Source organism: Arvicanthis niloticus, chromosome 1, assembly GCF_011762505.2.
Source record: "Arvicanthis niloticus isolate mArvNil1 chromosome 1, mArvNil1.pat.X, whole genome shotgun sequence".
Lineage (NCBI taxonomy): Eukaryota > Metazoa > Chordata > Mammalia > Rodentia > Muridae > Arvicanthis > Arvicanthis niloticus.
The window spans coordinates 153,987,226-154,012,584 of record NC_047658.1 but is presented as its reverse complement, the minus strand read 5'-3'; the positions used below and the strand labels follow the sequence as shown (position 1 = coordinate 154,012,584).

General features: G+C 36.7%; 1 protein-coding gene across 2 annotated transcripts in view; it reads right to left on the bottom strand.

The window, feature by feature from the left end:
• Positions 1–25,359, bottom strand: part of Slk (STE20 like kinase) — a 54,128-nt gene that overhangs the window by 19,449 nt on the left and 9,320 nt on the right. For both annotated transcript variants that reach the window (XM_034496967.2, XM_034496969.2), the window contains exons 2-11: positions 14,257–14,421; positions 11,597–11,645; positions 11,137–11,286; positions 8,174–8,246; positions 7,840–8,034; positions 7,022–7,103; positions 4,554–4,682; positions 2,895–4,241; positions 1,453–1,583; positions 993–1,116 (exon numbers count right to left, since the gene is read on the bottom strand). In XM_034496967.2, coding sequence (XP_034352858.1) covers positions 993–1,116; positions 1,453–1,583; positions 2,895–4,241; positions 4,554–4,682; positions 7,022–7,103; positions 7,840–8,034; positions 8,174–8,246; positions 11,137–11,286; positions 11,597–11,645; positions 14,257–14,421 — 2,445 coding nt within the window. The remainder of the gene's footprint in view (positions 1–992; positions 1,117–1,452; positions 1,584–2,894; positions 4,242–4,553; positions 4,683–7,021; positions 7,104–7,839; positions 8,035–8,173; positions 8,247–11,136; positions 11,287–11,596; positions 11,646–14,256; positions 14,422–25,359) is intronic.

Genomic DNA, 25,359 nt, shown 5'->3' with positions numbered 1-25,359 from the left:
GGAAGGAAGGAGGGAGGGAAGGAAGGAGGGAGGGAAGGAGAGAGGGAAGTTAACTGAAGCCTGGCATGGTAGCACATGCCAGCAATTCTAGCACCTGAAAAATGGCAGCAGGAATAACACTATATACTTAAACAGTCTCAGAAAATAAAGACAAAACAAAAGCCCTCAAAATAAACTGAAAAACAAAACATTTTGCAAAAATCTATGCAGGGAAAAGACATCATTTATAAAATGATGGAAAACAGAATAAAAGGACCACAAAAGCACTGGATGAGAACATCTCATTGTTTTCTCAGGACCCTGTTGTGGTGACCAGACACAAAATCAACAATGCCACACACCACAGTCCTCAACACTTATTACAAGACTGCAAAGCACTGTAACTTAAACTTCAGTATTATTCTAAATGATGTTTTTCTTCTAACACACATTAAGCTAGACGTTCAGCCTACGTTACTGAGATCCCATACCACGCTCCTAAATTCCCTTCCCTGCTCTTAATTCAAATGACATGCTAGAACTAAAGAAGAAGAGGTCTGAGACCATGAATTTAAAAGGGGAGGAGACTACAAAGGAGGAGTTGGAGGAGAGGGAAAAGGGAAATTATGTAATAATATTTAATTTCAAAATAGTTTTTAAAAGAACCCCTAAGATTATAACCTGAAAGACAAAGCTGGAACCCTAAAGAGGCACTGACTAACAGGGACCTCTAAAGACTTGGTAAACAACCTACCAGTCTCCTGACACTGACTTTCCAAGAGAGATTTCAAATGAAACTTGGTATACTATAAATCAGTGAGAAGACAGGGACTGGAGATCCCTTTCAAGAAGTTTGTGTTTTCTAAAAATACCTCAGAAACAGAGGCCTGAGTAATCCATCACAAAATCAGGAACGTCTCCTTCTCAGAGACCAAAGTCTGCAGCTACTCTAGGAGTCTCAAATGCACTAGGTCTCATTCCCTCACATCACAGCACAGAATCCAAGGCCTCACCAACATCTCCTGCTCAAAGCGTCTGAAGATCTGCTCACGCTGCTGCTGCAGTTTCCCATTGAGCTGCTGCTGGGCTCTCTGCTCTTCCTTCTGAAGAAACCTTAGCTCTCGGAGTTCCTGGCGCCTGACAACATATAACAGGAAGAAGCAAATTATACTTTGGAGTAATACTTGAAATAAAAGTTTTGACTGTAGGATTTTAAACTAAAAACAAATTTTCAAATAATCTAAAATTCACCTCTCGGAGTTCCTGGCGCCTGACAACATATAACAGGAAGAAGCAAATTATACTTTGGAGTAATACTTGAAATAAAAGTTTTGACTGTAGGATTTTAAACTAAAAACAAATTTTCAAATAATCTAAAATTCACCAAGAATTTACTGGTTTCCTATTCTTCAGTTTCCAAAAACAGCACAGAGGTTAAAACTCGTGTTAATTATATATTGTTTCTCTACTTGCCTGAGAAATCGCAATTCCTCAGTTTTGGAGTCGCTGTCTGTAACTATCTTCGATGTTGTGACACTCACTTCTACACCATCGACAATAAATTTGCGTGTTTTCTTCAATGTTTTCTTCTGTCTTCTTGTCTCCTGAGTGAGATTTCATTTGGGGTTAGGTTCTGTATAAATATCACCCATGAAAAATATTTTCCTCTTTAAAAATGAAAATGTCTCAACAGCCATGAATACCGCACATATAAAGCAGCAGGAATCATCTGTACAACAGTTACATCATCTTATACCTAAACTGAGAACTCACATTCAACTTTGCAGATAAAATAAAAAAAAAAATTTAAGTGAAACTGGGTGTTCTGGTCATGTACATACAGAACTTTTGTGACACTGCATAATTAGGCAAAACGATAATAAAAATTTCATACAAATAAATAGGGTAACTTTTACATATTAATCTTTTCATCTTTCACTCTGGGTTCTTACCCCTACAGGGAGACAATTACTTTGTTTACTGGGAGTGGGGGTGTTGAAAGTCAAGCCCAGCACTCAGGAGTTTGATGAGAGATAAGAAACACAGGGAGGGAATAAAAGAAAAAACCTGTGAAACGAGAAGGAGAAGAGAAAGGAGAAAGAAACAGAGGGGAAAGGAGGGGACTAAAAGGGGAAAGAGAGAGAAAGGGAGTGCTAAAAACAGGAAGTGGAAGAAAAGGCATGAAATGTAAACTGTCAGAATTCAGGTTTGCCTCCAGCACCTTTCAGCCACCTCTCACCTCTCCATCCTCCAGTTCATGTTCTCCTCCAAACCTGGACTAAGGCAGCAGCCCAGCATTCCTCTAACACTGACATGCTTTAAGTGTATGTACACGCATGCACACTCACACATATACATACATATACACACACTCACACACACCCTTCTTAACCTATAAATCACATTTCTCCAGCTTCTACAATAAGGTATATGCAATCAGCACTCCCCAGTTCTCACAGAAGTAATTATGGTGGAAGAGACCCGACTCCCCTAAGTTATCCCCTAACCATCAGATGCTCTTTATGGCACACATGCACACACACCCACCCATACACATTCAAAGTAATAAATACAATGCATTTTTTTTAAAAAAAATACTATCTTTTGCTACATATCCTGACCATCAGGGGCCTTGCAAACTTGCTAAAACTGCTCTCAGATATGAGCAAGAGAAACCAAATAAAAACAAGAAGCCGTCCTGTCTTATTTAGATCGTTTGCAAAAATGAGTAGGCTCTACCAAAGATTCTAAAGATTATTTCCAGAATCTCTCTCTCCAATTCTTTTTGATTGCCTTATGACCCCAAAGGAGTTAATAGGGTTATTATTACATGATATAATAGGGTTTTAAGCTAGCAATGAACTAGAAATTGCCAAAATAACAAAGCAAAGCCAAACAAGCCCAGACCCACTTACCTGCAGAGACACTGAGCCACTGTCCTTAGTTTTGCTTAGGAAGCTAGAGATGGACAAGTTCAGGTCACTACTGCTGTTCTCCACAGTGGACCCAGTCCCTGAGTCCGTGTCATTTCCCTTTTCATTTTCAGGCTCTGGTGGCAGTGTGGTTTCAGGTTTTGGCAAAGCACCCATTTCTCCTTTATTTTCTGTGTTTTCAGAATTAATATTAATACTGGGTATTAAGACAGGGTGAGGCTCACTGGGTTGTGATGCGGGCTCTGCTTTAACCGGCACTTTCTGTGCATTGTCTTTTCTCTTCAAATCGAACTCAGTAGCAGCTGCCTCACCTTCACTCCCTAGAACCTGTTCTTCAGCACCAGTAACTACAAGTCGCTCTAGTTCCTCAGTGTTATTGGACTTGCTGATTTGCTCAACTTCATCTGTCTCTGGCTCCTCCTGGGCTGCCCGTGTGGTCTCTGAAGTGCTGGTTAACTGTTCCTCACCTTCACACACTGCAGACTGTTGCTCTAGCTGTTTATCCTCAACTCTCTCTCCACCGGGAAGCTCCTTCTCAGCACCACCAGCCTCAGGGCCCTCTGTGGGCTTCTCTGTTAGTGTCTGGGTGGGCTCCAAGGCTTCTTCCCTGGCCCCACTCTGCGAATCCTTGCTGTGCTCAGCTGCCTTCTGAGTATCATCTAGAGCCTCGTCTGTTCCCACCTCACTGCTTCTATCACTGATTACAACTTTTTGACTTGTATCATCTTTTTCCAATTTCTCTTGGGTTTCTTCCTTTGTAAACCCAACTTCATTGTCAATTGCCTGAAAATCTGCCTCTTTTTCTCCAGTCTCTTGAGAAACCAAGTCCATTGTTTGAATATGTATATCTTTAATTTCTTCAGATTGTATAAGTTTATTCTCAAGTATCTCTTGGTTTTCTTTGTTTCTGTCTTCCTCTGGTTTCAGACAATCAGTGTTCATTTCTAAAGTTACTATATTATTCTCATTTCCTTCACTGACTGAATTAACATCCACAGTTTGCTGGTCTTCTATATCTGATAGATTTTCCAGCTTAGGTCTTTTCTTCTCTCTCCCATTCTCATGGATTCCTACTGTTTGGTCATTTGGTTCAGCCACAGTTTCTAAGTTAACATCATTTATATGCTCATTAATACACTCCACAGCCTTCTCAGGTCCATCAGTAGTAGGTTTCTCATTAAGAACTTTGTTGCTAAATTTATCCCCGGAAGTACTCTGTTCTGTTCTTTCTGACACAGATTCCAAAATACAAGCATTTTGTGAAAGTTTATCTTCTTCAGAGCTGGCAATGCTGAGGTCAGAGGAGGCACGTTTATTTGCAGGTATTGGCTACAAAAGATTTTATACATCATCAGTACTAAAACATGAGCTCAAGACAGTCATCCAAATAATGGCTTTATATATCTATACTCAGATGATATTTTTAATAGCTATATTCTATAAAACTTGAGGTTGTAGAAATAACTTTTGAAAAGTAACCATCCTCAACAACGAACATGATGACAATAGGTGACAAACGAAACCTTGTTCCTAACGTCACTTCTAACTGAAGGTTTTGCACTGCACCCTCAGATCCATGTTCAACCACATCTCAAAATTTGCCTCTAAAATGCTCCTAATGTGATTCTTAATGACACTGACCAAAGCATTCTCTGTTTCATCATCATCATCTTCTTCTTTGCCATCTTCAACTTCTTCTGTTACTTCAGCCTTTGCCTCAGCAATCAACTCTCGGACTGGCTTGTTGGAATCAACGGTAACAAAGGGATGCTGTTGATCATTAAAATAAAAGCATGCTCAATGATAACTGAAATGCTTGTAAATTTTAAATAGATAAAAAGACCCTTCTGTGTCAAAAACTATGAAATACGAATATAAAAACATACATAACTTCAAACATTATACCTGGAACAAAAATGGAGAAAATGGGAGTGAACAAAATTAATGATTGCCTGAGCTGGATTTTATTTTGTTTTGTATAATTGAGTTTTTATTTTTTTAAATATACTATTATTTATTTACTGTGTGTATACATGAGGGAGTCAGATTTTCAAGAGTCAGTTTTCTCTACCATGTAGTCCTAGAGATCAAAGTCAGTTTGCCAGGTTTGGTTGCAGGTACCTGTACTGAGCCATCTTATAGACCTCTATGTTTTGTTTTGTTTCAGTAATTTGAAGGAATTTTGTCAATAATTAAAACAACTTGTTACGGCTAAGTAGAAGATACATTTGGTTTTTCTATGTTTGAAAGTTTCATTAACAATTTTTTTTAAGATTTATTTATTTATTTATGTTATGTATATGAGTACACTGTCGCTGTCTTCATGCATACCAGAAGAGGGCATCAGATCCTATTACAAATGGTTGTGAGCCGCTATGTGATCCTGCGGACTAAACTCAGGACCTCTGGAAGAGCAGTCAGTGCTCTTAACCTCTGAGCCATCTCTGCAGCCTATCATTACAATCTTTAAATTAAAATTTAAAGCAAGTTTTAAGTCTAGGCATCATTTCCTTAAGAGTAACTAAAAGAAGCCAGTGAGATGGCTCTGTGGGTTAACGTGCTGGCTGCCAAACTAACAACCTGAGTTCAAACATCAGCACACACACTGGAAGGAAAAGAACTCCTGAAAGTCAAGCCATGGCCACCAAACACACGCTGTGCCATGGAAAAGCAAGCGCACTATGCACGCGCATGTACACCCACCCAGTTTTTTTTACATTAATATCTACATAAATCCTGTCAAAGTATTAATAAAAACATTACAAAACCCTTCACATTTCTGCTAAAAGTATCTACAAATACTTGTTTTGCTTTGTTAAATGATCCTAACAACAAGGTCAAGTAAAGGACATTTCCTTCATCTCTGTACTCTCAGCTCATAACAGTGTCTGTGTGGTGGCTACTCTTACTTGTCAACATGTGGAATTAGCTTTTGCAAGCTGCTGGCTACACTTGTGAGAAATTTTTGTTGATCAAACCATTTGAAACGGGGCCTACCCTACATCCCACCCTCTGCAGTAGGACAATCACACTTTCTGCTGGCAGCCAGTTAAAGGACACAGGAAAGGAAGCTTTACTTTACTCTCTGCCTGCTCCCTCTCACTCTTTTTGGCAAATCCGTTCCTTCCCTGGCATTAGCGCCTGCTTCTTTGGAATTCCATCACATACTGAAGACCAGCTGAGACATCCAGCCTTATGGACTGAACAACTACTGGATTCTTAAACTTTCCAATGGGAGACAGCCTTTGTTGAAATAGTCACACCATAATCTGTAAGTCATCGTAATAAAACCTGTTTGCATCCATAGAAATTGATTCTATCAATTCTGCTCTCTATCGGTTCTGTTACTCTGGGGAACCCTACCTAATACAGTCTGTTATAGGCTAAGATCTCCAAATACAGGTGCAATGAAATACTGGGAAGTGTGTTCAGGGAAATAGAGATAGACTTGTTAAAAGAGAGCAAGGCAATTTTCCCCACACGTTATCCCCAGATAAAGAGGTCAGCTTAATACCCTAACATACTGACATTACACAACATACATCCTCAAGGCAACTACCCGAAGATTTGGTATTCTGTTTATCTCTAATATTATGAGATAATATAATAACACACTTTTATTTCAAATATAAGAAACAGGCCCTACTTTAAAATAAAATCAAATTTATCCAAGCATCTTCCATATCTTCCATTGGGATTGGGGTGTGTGTGTGTGTGTGTGTGTGTGTGTGTGTGTGTGTTTTGTGTGTGGGGACAACCTCGGGTGTCATTCTTCATATATATATATGATATATGTATATATGATATATATATATTACATATATATAGTACTATATATATGTGTGTACTAGCTTTCAGTCATTAGAGACAGCATACAAATAGCTATTACAATAAAAAGAACATAATTACACAGGAGAGACAATTTACACACTAAATGCCTGCTAATAATGACAACTCATGTGCTCCTAAGCAGTGTAAACAACTACATAACAGTTTTCCACAGAGACACACAAGTGGAAAGGGTAAACAGTGCACAGATCTGAAAGCACATAAGTTCAAAAACACTGTTAACAATCTGACTTCTTGTCATCACACTGTCCTCATCTCACCTGTAACAGCTGAGATGTGGTCCACCGGGCATCCACATTCTTTTCCAAGCATTTCTTTAGAAAGTCCTTAAAATTTGAAGACCTGCAGAATAAAATGTCAACAATGGCATTTTATTTTACTTGTTATTAATTTTTAAAAAATCAAACAAAATTCCTTAATAAACTATGTTTAGTTTCATTATACTTAATATAGATTAGTATTAATTGAATAAGGTAAGAAAACTATTAATAAGACTTTATGAAACATATTCTGTAAATATGTTAGACATACATGCTAGGGCACACAGATGATCACTAAGATGCTGTTGTATTTTCACAAGTTATCAAAATGTAGCAAAAATTGTTACACTAAGTTCCACAAATGCCTATCAACTGTATATGGGCTTCACTATTTACAGAACAGAAAACATCTTCCACACAGAACCCTGTCAGTTAATGGTTTTCATGAGCCTTAAGTCTTTCTCCGGTGTCTTTATTTTTGCTTTATGAATAGATGTAAGTACCTGCACTCCATATACCAAGTATGTGTCTAGTACTTACAGAGGCCAGAAGAGAGCATCAAATCCCCTGGAATCTGAATTACAGTCAGCTGTGAGCCACCAAGCGGGTGCTGGGACTGAACCCAGACCCTCTGCAAGAATAGCCAGTGCTACTTAATGGCTGAGCAATCTCTCTAGGTCTTTAAGTCTTAGAAACAGACCCATATCAGTTTCCTTACTGACAGTCTTTGTGCCACATCCCCAAACTCAAAGACCCTTAGCAAACTAGAACAGAACATCACGTTTGGTTCTTTAAAAACTTTCTTTAAAACAGCTTACCATTTTGATGGCTGTGCTAATGTTGGGGGCTCAGATTTTGCTATTTTCAGCAGCACTCGCATTGGATTTAACTCATGATGAGGTGGCTCTATCTCAGCCATTTCTATTAAAGTAATACCCAGGGACCAAACGTCAGCTTTGTAGTCATAAGGTCTGTCCTTTGATGTCTCACACATGACTACTTCAGGAGCCATCCTATAAAGAAAGGAAAATGAAAGTTAAGATGTTTAAATAATAGTCATTACAAACTATAGTCAGGTTAATGACTATGTGTGGACAAAGTAATTACTGTAGATACAACTAACAGTATAAATTCATAAAAATGAATACCTACCAGTATGGTGTGCCAATAAATGAATCCCTCCTTTGAATTGTCCTGGTATTTTTAGCTGACACTCCAAAATCCGCTTGAAATAAATAATCATACAATAGCGTTAATGACAGCTCTTACACAGGAGGGATTGTATTCAATGGAGTAAAAGAAGGGAGCATTTCAAGTCTTTAGTGAGGCCTTCCTTATTAAAGGTAAGCATACAAGAATTTCTCTGCCATTCCAATTCTTTTTTACATTTTTGTGTGTATTGTGTAGTGTATGAGTGTGTTTGTTTATGCATGTAGGGTGTGTGCATACATGCTCATAGAGGCCAGAGTCAATGTCAGGTGTCTTCCCCTATTCCTCCTCATCCTACTTTTAGAAACATTACTTCTTAATGAGCTTGGAGCTCAACATTTTGGCAACACCAGCCTGGCCAGAGAGCACTAGGATCCCTCCTGTCTCCAGCACCCAGCACAAGGGTTATAAGCATCCATCACCAAGCCCAGCTTTTCCATGGGTTCTTGGGATCCCACATCAGGACCTCATATACTACAATAGGCACTTTACCCACTGAGCCATCTCCACCACTCTAATCCTAACCACCTTCTTTCTCACGTCTTTCAAAGAATTGCTAAATTTACCATCACAAATATACTGATCACCATCTAGATACATTCAAATGATAATAACAGAATTGATTACAAAAATCAGTCACTCTAAATTAAAACAATTATATACTTCAAAACAAATGCCAAATGTTGCATGCTACAATTAAATCAATGAAGATACTTTCCTGTAGTGTGAAAAAAACAGAAATTATACCAAAGCAGCCTTTATGATGGCATTCTATCTCATCAGCATTATCATACAACTACACGACAAAAGCTGAGCACAGTGGTGCACACCTGGGATCACAGTATGTCAGAGGTTCAGGCAGCAAGATGAGGAGTTTAAGGTTAATCTAGGCTATAATACTAAGATTATCTAAAAATACGTAAATAAACAAACAAACATTAAAAACCTTAATTATATTAAAAAAACTTAATTATATTACAAAGAAAACATGGGAAGCTTTATGGTTTCTGATTTAAGTTATAAAGAACAGAGCCATTGTAATTTTATCAGAGGTTCAGCCCACCTTTTAAGCTTAGAATTCACAACTAAATATCTTTAAAACTAAATAAAACATTTTTCTGCTTTTGTCCCAAATAAACAGCTAAAGAGAATCTCTTCTTATAAAATTGTTAACTTACAGTAATAAATAAACTGATTATAAATTTATCAAAAATAATAAATGAAAAATGACATAATTCATTTTGAAGGCTCAAAGAAAAAATCTGGGTTTCAAGGACAAATAAGCTTGGGGTGCTAGTCTTGGTAAGGTACTTTCCTGGCACATGTGAGACCTGGACCCAGTACCCAGTAGTGAGAAAAGAACCCTAACCAAAGCAGAAATGTACCTGACACCTGCTAATAAAGCAGCACAGAACAACTTGTTCTAGCAAACTTGAGATGCATCAAGCCCCTACTAACTGAAGGAAATAACAGACAGAAAATGAAATCACCACCATGGGATCAGCAAATGCAGCTGAAGGGAAACCTACAGGTCTACAGGTCTAGTGGCCAGATCCAGGGTTTATATTTCACTCCTACCTCCTCAAGTAGTCTTTTAAGAAACATTTTCCTAACCATCCAGTCACTGGGAATTTAAAAATCACATATGTACAGTGTATCTGTTTGCATGCTGTGGACTTCGGAGAAGTCACAAACCATTGTGATAATCTTTCTTTTTTGGCCCTCAAACAATCAAATATTACTCTCTTGGTTGGAACAATGTTAATTTGAAGAGAATGCATGCTACTGTGTAAAAAGAGGAATAGAGAAAAAATGTGTAATTTACATCAAAGAAAAGTCAAAATTTATATATGAGCAAATGCAAACTCTTGAGGATAAATAAGAGATAACTGAGACATAAAGCAACACAAATGAGTGGTGATACAAATCATCACAAGTGTGGAAAGGGAAGGGTGAGGGCTGAGGGCAGATGAGCAAGTGAAAGACCTGGGGCTGGGGGTCTAATATCTTCACCTAAGTCATGATTCAGAGCTCTTGTCTAAAAACTTATACAACTTTCCTTGTGGATTTCTGTACATCTTTATGGCACAATAAGGGTGAAATTTAGCACCTCCTATGTCAATGTCTCATTTCATAATGTGACAATGTAGAATGAGATGGGTAGAATCACTGGAATCAACATGGCTTTTGGATAATTTTACTTTTTCCAAAAAATTAAATTTAGACAGCACCGCTTGAAATTGTCCAGTTTAGAAAAACTTCTTAAAAGACTATATGTAAAATCTTCTACTTGTCTGTGTATGTGTAAACTTAAGTACCCCAACTAAAAATCTACATCTAATTCTATATCTAATCTATAGCTAATAAATGATATTCACCATTTATTCCTTTGGTATAAAAGACAAAATTAAATGCTAATCCTTAAACTTATTTTACTTTCAAACCTAAGGTTACATGTTGGTTTAATAAGTGTATACCGGTAAAATAAAGTAAGAACAGCATGAGTTGTTAGTGATAAAGCACTTGTTTAAGAAGTTCAAAGTTCTGGGTAGAATAATATGAAACAAAAACCTATTAGATATGTTGTCATAAAGATAAAATTGAGTTTAGTATTATATTATGTTCCAAATGTAAAGCATTTACAAGTGTTCAATCTATATTCAGAAACTTACAGGAGGAAATCTTAACTAGTGCTTTACAAATCCATGCTTCTGAAAAAGAACACACCCTCTTTTCTTTCTAGGTATCATTAGATGCATATACTTAGGGATGCTAAGGACTGGTAGTGTTAAGAGGAGAGGCTGGGAGTAATTCTCCCTGGTTTACATGTCTGGGTAGGCCAAAACAGCATCAAGTCATCCATTCCACAATCTCAGAGCACAGATTCAAATGTTTAAATAACTTACCTAATTTAATGTCTCCATCTAAGGTAAAAAGAATATTGCCAGCTTTTAGATCTCTGTGGATGATTTTATTGTCATGTAAGTAATTCAGCGCCTCTAATGTCTGCTTGCAAACTACTTGAATTTGGGACTCAGTTAATGGTCTCTCAAGTTCTATAAGAAGAAAGTAAAATATATATATATATGTGTTTTTATTTTTATACAATGAAAATATACAGCTCATTAAATGTTTTTAGTGCATTCCTCCACAGTGATCTTTCAAAGATGAGTTGAAGTCATTTATTGTAAAAGAGCTAAATATCTAAAAAAATTATTTTCCTGACATAGACTATTCAACATTACATAATTATATTTATCTAAAATACAATTAAGTTGATTTATTAATGTACTGAATTTCTTAATGTACATATAGTTGAAATTCAAGAACAATTTAAGAATCAAACATAAAAACGAAGATATTTACCAAGCATCACAGCATCTACGGCTCCCCCTGCACAGAATTCAATGAGGATCTGCACACAAATAAAAAAGTGTTTATAATTATGCCAAGTTTCAGAACTTAGCAAGAATGGACAAATGAAAAGCTACGGGTTAATCCAGGCTATAGAGACAATGCCATGGCAAACATGAAGGGCTCTCTGTTATCAGTTATGGTCTTAAGAGATGTTCTTCTCAGACTCACGAGGAGAAGGTGTTATAGAGGATGCCCCTTCCCTTCTCCTCTTTTCTTCTTGTCTGTTTTTGAGTCAGGTTTCCCTATAGTCCAAGCTAGACTCACTCAAATCTGCAATCCCCCTGTATGAACCTCCAAAAGCTGGTAGGCATGTTTCACCACACCCAGTTATGCCCATTTTTATAAATAACAACTTTTATTATCCTTTCTTTTCTAAAATTAGCAAATATACATTGTTTAATCACTGTAATATTATTTATACATTTTGAAGATCTTATGAAAATATCTCATTACTTTCATCTTTCAATTAACTACTATAATGTTAAGTAACTAAATAAATTGTCCATCGTTCAATAAACTCTGAAAAAAGCAGACTTATTTTAAAGATTTATTTTATTTTTAATTATGCATACATGTATGTAACTATGCCAGAATATGTGAACATATATTCTCTTGAAGGCCAGAAAAGGGTGTTGGATCTCCAGGAAGCAGTTACGAGCAGCTACAAACTACCTAACACAGGTGCTGAGAACCAAACTTGGATGGATACTCTGTAAGACCAGTGCATGCTCTTAAGCACTGAGTCACCTCCCAAGGCCTTTTCTTTAAATTAAAAAAAGAAAGACACACAGATCCAAACTCAATTATCACTGGCATGTTCCCATCCTAACTGTTAATAACAGCTGTAATCTATAATGATTATTTTATTTATATTAATGGCTCCTGCTAAATTGTCACTCATAGTAAACTAAATTTTTATTTACAATAGTAACAAGGTCTATTTCTTTTTTTTAAAGATTTATTTATTTATTTATTTTATGTATATGAATACACTGCCACTCTCTTCAGACACACCAAAAGAGGGTATCAGATCCCATTACAGATGGTTGTGAGTCACCATGTGGTTGCTGGAGTTGAACTCAGGACCTCTGGAAGAGCAGCCAGTGCTCTTAACCTCCAGTCTATTTCTTAAAATACCTACGAGTTTTTATTTTGTAATACTTAGAAATATTCTGATAAAACCCTGAACAAGTATTTTAGAAGACATGACACCAAAAATAACTATACTCTTTTAAAGTAATATTTTAGCAAACTGTATAATTCCATATGATTTCCCTCTTGCTAAAATTTTTTGTTTTATTTTTTTTGTTTTATTTTTGAGACAAGACCTCTCTATATATCCTTGGCTGTCCTAGAACTAACTACACAGACCAAGCTGGCCCACAACTCACTGAAATCCAATTGCCTCTGCCTCCTGGGTGCTGGGATTAAAGTGTGCACTACCACACCAGGCTATTACAACATTTTTATAAATGCTTACCAGTAACAATTTATTTTCAAAATTATTACATGATCTAAAAGATAATTTGAAAGCTAAATTCTTTATTTATCCTCTGGAGAAATAAACAAGCTCAAGAGCTAAGCTCCAAACCAGCAGCAGCTAGATCCAAAAGAAAAGTCTTTTGATTTCAAGCCAGATCTTTATTCTAAGAAAAACATCTAAAACTCTATTTTATAAAACGCTTTCTTGATAGGCTGGAATGCTGGCACAACAGTTCAAAGCACTCAGTGGCTGCTTTTCCAGAGAACCCAGGCTTGATTCCTAGCTCCTACAGGGAAGTTCACAACTATCTAACTCTAGTCCAAGAAATCTGATGCCTTCTTCTGACCACCATGGGAACCAGGCCTGCACAGGTGAACAGACAAACATGCAGACAAAACACTCACATACATACATCGGTATTTTTAAAAGGCTGTTGATAAAAGTAGGTTGGTATAAGTAAATAGTTATCATAGTAAATATGAAGATTTTACTGCTTAATCTACTTGTGCCAATTTTCTTAAAAATGAGCAAGATGTATGTAATTGTAACCACTTCATTAAGAGGTTGAGTCTAATATTTAGCTTTACTCATAGCTTACAGTATTGTATGAGCCATAAAAACTTTAGGGTAAAAATTATAAATAACACAAAGAAAAATAAACCTTCACTGAGCAGCGGTGATACATACTTTTAATCCCAGCATTCAGGAGACAGAGGCAAGTAGATCTCTGAGTTTGAGACCAGCCCGATCTATATAGGGAGTTCCAGGATGGCCAGAATACACAGAGAAACACTGTCTCAAAAAGTCAAGAAGAAAAAAACTCTCCAAAAATATTTAAAATACTTAAATTGAAATTACAAACAGACACATTTTGGAAATGTTAATATTCTTGACCAAGTTCTCCCACCTAGATCCAGTGTCAAATACTGATGATAAAATGTTATAATTTGAAATCTAAAGCTGAACATCCACTGTAACTTGTTAACGGTTCTCACTGGCAGATGAAGCCTCAATCAAGTAATACACTTAACAAAACAGAAGAGGTAACACACAAATGAGCTTTCACAGCCTCTTTAGGACAATCAAATCATTTCGGCTTCTCTTTTCAGGAATGAAAATTACATACCCAAAGATTGTTCTCATAATAGAAGGCATCTAGAAGCTTGACTATGTTTGGGTGATCACAAGATGCTAATATGTCAATCTCAACCATATAATCTTCAAGTTCTTCTTCAGATTTGGTGTCAATCACCTTTGCAGCAGCTAAAACATTGGTCTCTTTATTCTGGGCCTAAAAATGAAAAGTATCAGAAATGTCTGTCACACTTTAAATGCTTGATTTACACTTTAATGTTTTTTTTCTTTAAAGAAAATGTTTAGATTCTCATCAACCCCAAGCAGCAGCCAATGTTCCTTTGTATCCACCCTACCCCACTTCAGTCTACACCTGGCTAGTACACTGGCCACAGGCCATGAGCCTACATTAACACACTATCACTTCCCTGCACAGCTCACATTAGTGTTCAGTCTCAGTGCTACACATTGAAAACTAACAAATGTGTAACAAAATGTAGTCACCTCCACAACCCCCTGACTGCTGGTAACTGCTCATCTTTTCATCACCTCCTTGGTTTTGCCTTTTCCAAAATGGCACATAGTTGGAATCACAGACTTTTCATACTGGCTTTTATTTAACTATATGTATTAAAAGTTCCTGTAGGTCTTTTCATGGTTTGTCAGCTCATTCCTTCTTAGTGCTGAATAGTCTCCCAGTGTCTAGATGTACCACAGTTTGTTTACCCTTTCACCTAACTAATGATATATGCTGACTGTTTCCAAGTTTGGTATCATGTGGGCAATACAGATATGTTTTCAACTTATTGAGTTAATAGCAAACAACATAGCTGCTGGAGCATACAGAGGGCTTAGTTTTGAAGAAAACAGGAAACTGCCACACTGAATTCCAAAGTGGCTGTGTCATTTTGCATCCCTACTAATGACAATACTGCTCCACATCCCAAAGCTGTTTGTGTAATTTCCAAGTCTCTTGTGTGTGCTTCAAATTTTAATTCACAACAGACATATGTAGGACATCTTTTTGGTACTTACTTGCTCTCTGTATATTCTCTTTGGTGAGGTAGCTGTGCATGTTTTATTTAATTTCTAATTATTGTGTTTTAAAGAGTTTTTAAACTTTTACCTCATGTTTTCTGCAAATAGTTTCTCCTAGCCTATGGTCTCTCTTACACACTATTTTTAAAAGATAACTTAAATATTAATTATACAGACTGGGTGAGGTAGCTCTCACCTGCAATTCTAGCTAGCATTTGGGAGGCAAAGATAGGAGAATCAATACTAGTTTGCATCCAGTTTTGTCTACACAGAGAATTTCATGCCAGCCAGAGCTACAAAGCAAGATCCTACCTCAAAAAAAATAAATAAATAAATAAATCCCACTTGCTGTGCAGAAGACTAAGTGCTTCCAAGCTTTACAAGGAAGAGGACAGCACCCACTACCTCATAGGGGCTCAGATTCTGCAGCTGCCACATCTAAACTATGTTGCTTACAGCAAATGTTTTTAAATTCCTGTTTTAGTTTCCTCATCAGTGAATTTTACCTACACTTCGCAGTTTTTGAGAATTAAGACAATACATACTAACTATATATATTATCTAAATTAGACATTTAATATAATTCTCACATATATAGTAAGAATTCGAAAGTATTAGCCATTAGTAGTAGTAGTATATAATCCTTAAAACACCACCATATTTTATCACCCCGACTTCAAAGGAAAGTAAATAAAAAGATGTGGTGGTGTGAATGTGAACGTCCCCCATAGGCTCATAGGCATTATTAGGAGTGCAGGTTGGAATAGGTGCAGCCTTGTTGGAAGAAGTGTGACTAGAGATGGGATTTGAGGTTTCAAATGCTCAAGTCAGGCCCAGTGTTGCTCTCTCTTCTTTTTTAACACTCCATCTGCCTGCATGCTGCCATGCTTACTGCCGTAACAAAAATGGACTAAACCTTAGCACTGTAAGCCAGCCTCAGTTAAATGTTTTCCTTATTAAGAGCTGCCATGGTCATAGCGTCTCTTTACAGAAATAGAAAACCCAAACTAAGACAATAGGTAACAGGCTTCCTCTGGTCTTACAACTTAGTAAGGCAGAATAAGGGTTTAAATCCAGATGTTTCCAAGCCCATTTTCACACCTTATTGTCTAAGAGTACTCCAAATACATCACACTGACACAAGGGTTACTTGCAACCAAGGGCTTTGAAAAACACCACACACAAAAATTCCCACCATCCCCATTCCTGAAAACAACCCTTTCAATATTTTTTTAAGGAAAGCAAGAAAGATACCTTTTCTTTGTACACCAAAGGAAACATTTTTTCTTCTTTTTTAAAAAAGATGTATTGTTTTTACATGTGTGCTTGTATGAGTTTATATATACTTGTGTGGAGAGCCCATGAAAGCCACAAGAGAACACTGGACTCCCTGGAGCTGAAGTTACAGTTATATGGAAGCTGGGAACTGAACCTGGATCATCTAGTAAGAGCAGTCAACAATCTTAACCACCAAAGCCATCTCTCTAGCCCCATTTTACTCTTAATAGAATATTCTTGATAGACCAGGAAATCCTATACAGGTAGACCTTGTTTTTAAAAAAATCAAAAACAAAAACAAACCAACCAACCCTGTCTCTGTAATCTTTGTGCATCATTGTGTAGCTTTCCACAACTACAGCTCATCAACCAACCTAAACTCTGAAGCAGATGTGTGCTACCATTTCATTGAGTCCTGGTTCCTTTATGAGGTATGTATGTAAATCTGTATGAAGTTTATATGCTTCTCTCCTAATAATCCATCTTCCATCAGTCTGACTCTCAGACCAAGTCAGGACTGTAAACTACAGGCTCTGTTCCGACTCCGTACATCCTTTACCGTTTTCAGTACCTCCTTTCCAGCTATTTGGTTATCTTATCCTTGCTCCATTTTGCTGTTTTCCATTTTCCTCCCCTGTAGCTGAATAATTTCTCATTTCCAATGTTTACAAATTAAAGGTTTGAGTAAGTAGTAGGAGCCAAGATATGGATTTGCTGTTGTTATTTACTTGTCAATTATATTTTATTTATTTTGTTGTTTATTAACAGTGAATACTACCCATGTGTACATATGGAATGCAAAGGATAACTTTTGGAAGTCAGGTCTCTCCTAGCATGTAGGTCTCAGGATACCAACTTGAGTACCAGGCTTTGTAGAAAGTGTCTAATCTTGGGGTTCACCCACCTCAAGATCACTTTTTTAAAGGTTAGGAATCAGATCTTAAATTTTAGGTCAACAACAAATTAGGTTGTTTTTATACGATGTTTTAATATTATGTGTTATCATTTTATCAAAACTGCATTATTACCTTTAAAAAATAAAATACACTTTTTAAAAACTATTGATGGTCACTTCTTGGCCTTTCAGTTAAGACCAAGTGTGAAAACTACTAACAAGTAACAGATGAGTGGATAAATGCATGTTCAAATCCAACTCATTACAAGTTGGCCATGGTGGTGCACGCCCTTAATCCTAGCACTCTGAAGGAAGAAGCAGTGGGAGCATCTCTGATTTCAAGGCAAGCCTGGTCTACACATAGTTCCAGAATAGCCAAAGCTACACAGTGAGATGTCATCTCAAAAAACAAACAAACAAAAAAACCCCAAAACACCACTCTTTACATGCATGTTTATTTAGAGAATTCAAATACTATGAAAAACAGCAGAAGTCAGAAGCCAGGCCCCTCCACCATCTTCACTGCTACATCATGGACATGCATGCCTGTGATCTGTCTACAAGTGTACATAGCTTCAGTATGGGAACACTGTATACTTACACACATCTCACATTGTATCATAAGAATATAATTTCATAAAATAAGTAATTTATACATAAAATGTTATTAAAGTACTATTTAAAACAATGCTAGAAAAACTGATCAGCTTTGATGTTCGTTCATAAGAACCCCTTTCAATCACATTGTACAGCTCCAAAACGGAAACTCAGCCACTAAGACTGATCAATTAACATTTCTTAAATGAAACAGTAACCATAACATCTGACTGGGGTGTGGGGAGACTTGTAAATATATAATGTTCCCTTACTACTCCACCACTCCAGGATATCTTTTTTTTTTTTTTTTTTTTTTTTTGGTTTTGGTTTTTCGAGACAGGATTTCTCTGTGTAGTTCTGGCTGTCCTGGAACTCACTCTGTAGACCAGGCTGGCCTCGAACTCAGAAATCTGCCTGTCTTTGCCTCCCAAGTGCTGGGATTAAAGGCGTGCGCCACCACTGCCCAGCTCAGGATCTCCTAATCCATCAAATTGTATCAAATCTAGGATTCCTTTTAAGATACACTATTAATAAAAAATAAATAAAGTTGGGTATACTAATACACATTTGCATGTCCAGTACTTGGGGGCTGAGGCAAGAGGATTCTTCCAAGTTGGAGGCCAGCATGAGCTACATGGTGAGTGTCAACCCAAACTATAACCTATTTCAAAAAATAAAAGCAAAACAAAAAGATGTGCTATTATTTTCTACACCAAAGGGAAAAAACTAACTAAACTTTGCCAATCCATCTAAATTGCTATTGTATATATTGTATATTGTATATATATTATATATTATATATTATATATTATATATTATATATTATCCCTGTGAATATATGAAATTTTAAATTTGACTCCTGTGAATTAGATTTGACTAACCATTATCAGAAATTTCTGTTTTTCCATATACCATCCTCTGATCATTAGAAGCTTTAGTAATGAGACACTTTGGTCAGTTGGCTGACTGGCTGGCTTTGTGATAGGATCCTGCTGCAGTATTCTAGGCTAACCTCAAACTAGAGCTCCTCCTGCTTCCACCTGTGGAGTGTTGAAAAGAACACCACACTAAGGTTCAGCATTTGTTAAATGAGTGCTCCTTTCCAAGATCTTCTTGGAAGATAATGACTCCCATTTTGCAGGTACTACTGCTGATGCTCTCCTGAACTTTCCACATCAGAGAAATGTTCAGTAAGTATACTCACACTGCTTCTTCCTAAGGCACTTACAATAGGTTAGAGACTGACAGACCAGGAGTTGTAACTGTATGACACTAAGGATACATGTGAGTTAGTGATGCAGTCTGAGTGGCTACACGATGACTGAGACCTGGTCAACAGCTACTTTAAAATGGCATTGAAATAAGCAGCTCCCACTTTGCTGCTTTTCATAGTTATTGAAAAAAAGAAAAGACACAAAGATAGAGAGAGAGGTTTATCCCCCTTTAGAAAGTACTAAGCTGAGCCAGTAATTAAAAATACTTTCCTCTGAGGCAGACAAAATCACCCAGAGTTTAGCCTTTCTCTTCCAGTTTACTGTAACACTGTAGGAAGAACAGACCCAAAGCAACCAGTCCTGATAGAGGAACACAGTGAAGTATTAGCTCTAGTGAACAGAATGGAGAAAAGAAAAAAAAAAGAGTAACATTAGGTAATCTCTAAAATTCCTTACTGTAACAAATTCTTATATCCCACTGCCCTAGATATGTTAAACCAACAATGGTATCTTTCTGCTTAATATAACAAACAAAAGTTAAATTAGTGTATCAAAAAGCTGAAAGTATAGCTCTGCACACAGGCATGCTTAACATCTGAGAAGCCCCAACTCCAATTCCTGGCACAAAAAGAAAAAACAACAACAACAAAAAAAAAAAACCAAAAAAAACCAAAAAAAGGCTTCTTACTTGTCTGCCTGAAAATAATCACTCATTGGAATCTGGTTCCAAAGAACCCTAGAACATCCAAGCTGAAATAAGCACTGTTAGAGGGCCATGACCCTAAAAAAAGTCACCTACACAATAACCAAATGTATGAAAACTCCTAATTTGAAGCTTAAAGTATTTTTAGTTTTGTCTTGTCTTGTTTAATACAGAGCTTGGGATTGAACCCAGTCTTGAAGATGCTAAACACATGCTCTATCAGCCCTACATAAAGATTCATAAAATAATTAAACAAATATTAATAAAAAGTAAGAACAGGATAACAAGTAGTTAAAAATTCATTTAAAATATAACTTCTCTTGATAAAAGGTTTCAAGGACCAGCCACGGACATTCAAAGTCATTATATTTATATCTGCATAACTTAACAATATAGTATGGCTACTTTACATAAATAGAGAACTGTGGGAAAACATAATTCACCTGAGTTCTCTGTATTGCTTTTATGTTCTAAACAAAGGAGGGTAAAAACTAGACTCTCATACACTACTTTTTTAAACAGTGGTTACACTACTTGGCTGGTGAGGAATTTTTAAATTCTATTTTATTTCCACAGTTCTACATTTTCTGAGACTACATAATATTTTTATAACAAGCAAATTTTAGTAAGAATCTCAGCAGGAAATTAAAGCACCTAAAAAAGAGAAAAAGAAATTTAAATGCACTACAAAGAAAATCAAGTTGATTCCAGCCCCACAAAGGTGTCACTCTAAAAAGAAAGATTGAACCCCATACAGGATAAATATAAAATAAATTGTAAAAAAAAAAAATTGAAAGACAAAGATGAAATCCAATCCCTAATACTGATCTAATATTGATTCTGTTAATTTGGCCACTTCTGATTCTGGGGGTTCAAAGGCAAAGGGTATAATTTCCACCACCCAACAAGTGGTAAGACCGCAACTGTCCAAAGCATAAGGACACTTAAAATGTCTACCAACTCTCAGATTACATCACTGTCCCACTTCCTTCAGTTGCTGACTCTGAGTGGCCTGAACATGCTAAAAGCAACAGTGAAAGATAAAATATGGAAAACTGAGACAACAAAGAGTTTCAAGATAAATATTTAAAAATAAGACAAAGGTATACTACCTTCAAGAATTAATTTAAGAAAAATAAATGCTTTCAACATTTATGACTCTTAGTTGCATTTACAACTGCACTGTAAAAAAAAAATGAAGCATTTCAAAATTAATCAAGACAGAAAAGCTGTACAGTGAAAACAACCAAACACTACTGAAAAAAAAGACATTAAAAAAATGGAAACAGACTGTATGCTCACAGATTAGAGACAATAATGTTAATATTGCCAACAGATTGCTATAAATTCAATGTAAACTCAAAATCTCAAGGTTTTTTTCAGAAATAAAAAAAGCCATCCTAAAATATGGGATTTCAAATAACCCTAAATAGTCAGAACAATCTTATAAAGAAGTACAAACCTCAAGGACTCATAATACCTTATTTCAAAACTTACTACAAAGCTACAGTAATCAAAATAGACATGGGTATAAAGACAGACAGATTAATGGAATCTCAGAGAAAAGCCTGGCATGTGTGGTCATGATCTTCAACATCTTCAACAAGGGTATAAAAGATGGGGACAGGACAGACAGTTGTTTCTAGAAATCATGCTAGGAAAATTAGTATCCATGTACAAAAGAATTAGGTTGGTACCTTATTTAGTATCACATACAAAAATTCAAGCCTTTAATAAATCTAAATGTAACACCTAAAACTATAAAACTCTAAGAATACATTAACAGGGCCAAGGAGATGATACAGCGTATAAAGGCACCTGCTGCCAAGACTAATTACCTGAGTTTGATCCCCTGAACCTACAAAGAAAGACTATTCCTGACCTCCACGTGTGTCTTATAGCACACACACATACACACACACACACAAAATAAATAAAATTTAATTGTTTTTAAGAATACATGAGGTGGCCGGGCAGTGGTGGCGCATGCCTTTAATCCCAGCACTTGGGAGGCAGAGGCAGAGGCAGGCGGATTTCTGAGTTCGAGGCCAGCCTGGTCTACAGAGTGAGTTCCAGGACAGCCAAGGCTATACAGAGAAACCCTGTCTCGAAAAACAAAACAAAACAAAACAAAAGAATACATGAGGTGAAATGCCTTAATATTTGAAAATTATTCCTTGGCTGTGACACTAACTGCTCAGCAGTTAAGAACACATACTGTTCTTACAAAGAACACAAGTTCAGTACCCACATCAGGCAGCTCACAACAGTTCAAGTGATTCAACATCATGGACATCTGTACTTTTGTGCACATATCCCACAAACATGATTAAAATAAATTGTTTAAAATAAAAATATAATTCAAAATGAGCAAAGGAGAAACTGGGGAAATGTCTCGATCAGTAAAGTGCTTGCCATACAAGCATGAGGACCTGAATTCAGATCCCCAGTACCCACATAAAACAGTACTGGGGAGGCAGACACAGGAAGACCCCAGGGGCTTGCAGGACAGACAATCTAGACCAGAGGTTCACAACCTTCCTAATGCTGCAGCCCGTTAATACAGTTCTTCATGTTATGTCGACCCCCAACCATAAAATTCTTTTTTTGCCATTTCATAATTGTAACTTTGAATCGTACTGTAAATATCTGTGTTTTTTGATGGTGTCAGGCAACCCCTGCGATCAGTGGACAAGCCCAAGGGACCACAACCTACAGACTGAGACCTGCTAATCTAGACAAATCTGTGAGCACCAGGTTCAATGAGAGCCCATTTCTCACAAAGTAAAGTGGAAAGCTACTGAACACCAAAGACACCAAACACTGACCTCCGGCCTACACACACATGAACACATCTGTATCCAAACACATACACCATGCATACATCAATATATAATGTATATATGAAATACATAAGCAAAGGACTCCAGCACAGTTTCTTCAAAGATGATATAAGGATAGCCAATAAGTATATGGTGCACCACTAATTAGAAAAATGCAAAAAGAAACTACAACAAATACTACCTCACTCATTAGAGTGACTAGCTTTTAAAAGGAACAATATTAGCAAAAAAAAAAAAAAAAAAAAAAAAGTGGAGAAGGCTAAACCAGAGTCATACAGCTGACTGTGGGAAGCTGTACAGCAGCTTCTCAAAAGGTTAAAATGACAAAATGACATTATATCTGGTCCAACACTCCCGCAAGTTTCAAAAAGGCAAGCATACACTTTAATTCATAGAAGCATTATTTACAATTGTTAAAATGCAGAAATAACCCAAAATCCCATCTACAAAGGAATGGCTAAGTAAAATATATGAATATATGGAGAGGAAAAAATATAGAAATTAATTTCTTTTTGTTGTTATGTTTGGTGTTTTTTTTTGTTTGTTTGGTGGTTTTTTTTTGTTGTTTTTTTTTTTTTTTTTGGTTGGTTGATTGGTTGGTTTGGGAGTTTTGTTTATTTGTTTATTTTCAAATCAGTATTTCTCTATGTAGCCTTAGCTGTCCTGGAATTATCAATTGGTAGATCAGGCAGGCCTTGAACTCAGAGATCTGCCTGCCTCTTCCTCCCTAGTTACTGGGATTAAAGGAGTGCACCACCACTGCTTGGCAAAAAAAAAGTAGAAATTCTGATGAGCTAGAAATGGCTGAACCTTGGTGGCCAGCCTGGTCTACAGAGTGAGTTCCAGGACAGCCAGGGCTACACAGAGAAACCCTGTCTCGAAAAAAACAAAAAAAGAAAAAAAAAAAAAGAAAAGAAAAAAAAGAAATGGCTGAACCTAAACAAAGGGCAACTGAAAGATGCCGATCACAAAATGACATATATGATTTAATTAAAGCAATCAAAATCATAAAGTGGAATAATGGCTTCTGAGGGTTGGAGAAAGAATAGTTGTATTGTCTTTAAATGGAAAGAGTTATAGTTTTACAAAATGAAGAGTTACGTAGCCATGTAGGAGTGGTGATGAACATTTCTGTCATATTTAAGCCCACTTAACAGTACATATAAAGAACAGTCAAGGTGTACCAGGCATAGTTACACATGCCGGTAATCCCAGCATTAGAAAGGGTAAGCGAGAATTAAGGGGGCCTGTTACACACAGTAAGAGCCATGACAGACTGGGCTATGTAGCAAGATCCTGTCTCAAAGTCCATCACTCCACCCACCCACAGCCCCACAAAGAAATACTCAGGTCCAATACTGAAAAGTAAAGGAGTAAAGATGATAAATATTATACATATCCTACCACAACGAAAAACATAGAAAAAATCTGGGCATTATAGTACATAACTATAACCATGGCACTTAGGAGGCTAAAACACATGGGCTCCAAGTTCAAGACCAGCCTGCACTACTTCACAAGAGCCTGTCTCAAAGAAAAAAAATCTTTAAGCTTTTGTAGAAGTTTGGTCCCAGTTCTTCCTCCCAGCCCCATGCTCCCAGAAATAGGACTCTGACTCAAAATATATTTACAAATACCTTGGCCATATAGCTAGGCTCTTCTCTGACTAGACAGTAACTAAAGACAACCCATTTATTTTAACCTACAGTCTGCCATGTGGCTGGTTACCTGTGCTCAGGTACCATGCATCCATCTCATTACATCTTCCCAACCCAATCTGCCACCTGGCTCGTTCCCAGAATTCCTTCTCCTCCCAGATGTCCCATATCTATTTTCTGCCTAAGCCATAGGCCATAGGCTTTTTAATTGGCAGGTGATGCATCCATACAATATACAAAATATTCTCTCTACACACAGGCTGAATGCCATTGACACAGAGGTGTACTTTCAGAAAACTCATGGAGACTTCCTGGAGACCTCAGGTGCAGGATAAGGCACTACAGGTTCTCCCAAGATTCATCATGCCATCCTCTCATATGGCATGAATGAAGATTTATATTACAGTTTGGTAATATGATCAAACTAACTCACAAAAAAAGATAGTTGTCTTTCACCTGTTCAAATAAGAAACAAAAATTCATCTTTAACTGATCTGTACACATTGCACATTCCATATATTAATATAGAAATATATATTATGACTAAAAGGCCACAATTTTCAATACATGGGGGGGGGGGATGAAATGAGACAAGACAGAAGAACAAAGGAGAATGGGAAGGCCAAAGGGAGAGAAGAAAATAGATGGGGGAAGAAGGAAGAATGAGAGAGAGGAAGTACTAATTCAAATATTTTTCCATAAAAAGCACTCCTAATATCCCAGCATTAATTTATAGGAAAACATGTGAGGAAATAGACTGATCAACTGGCAAAGCTGACTCATTATCTTATAGATTAAAAGAAGAAAGGCTAAATATTGTTTTACTCCTTGTATGGGAACTAAGTAATTATAGCCATATAAAAAGCAGAAAGCTAACAAGAAAATGGAGGGGTAAAAAGTAAGTTGTCTTGCTTTTTACATTTTTCTTT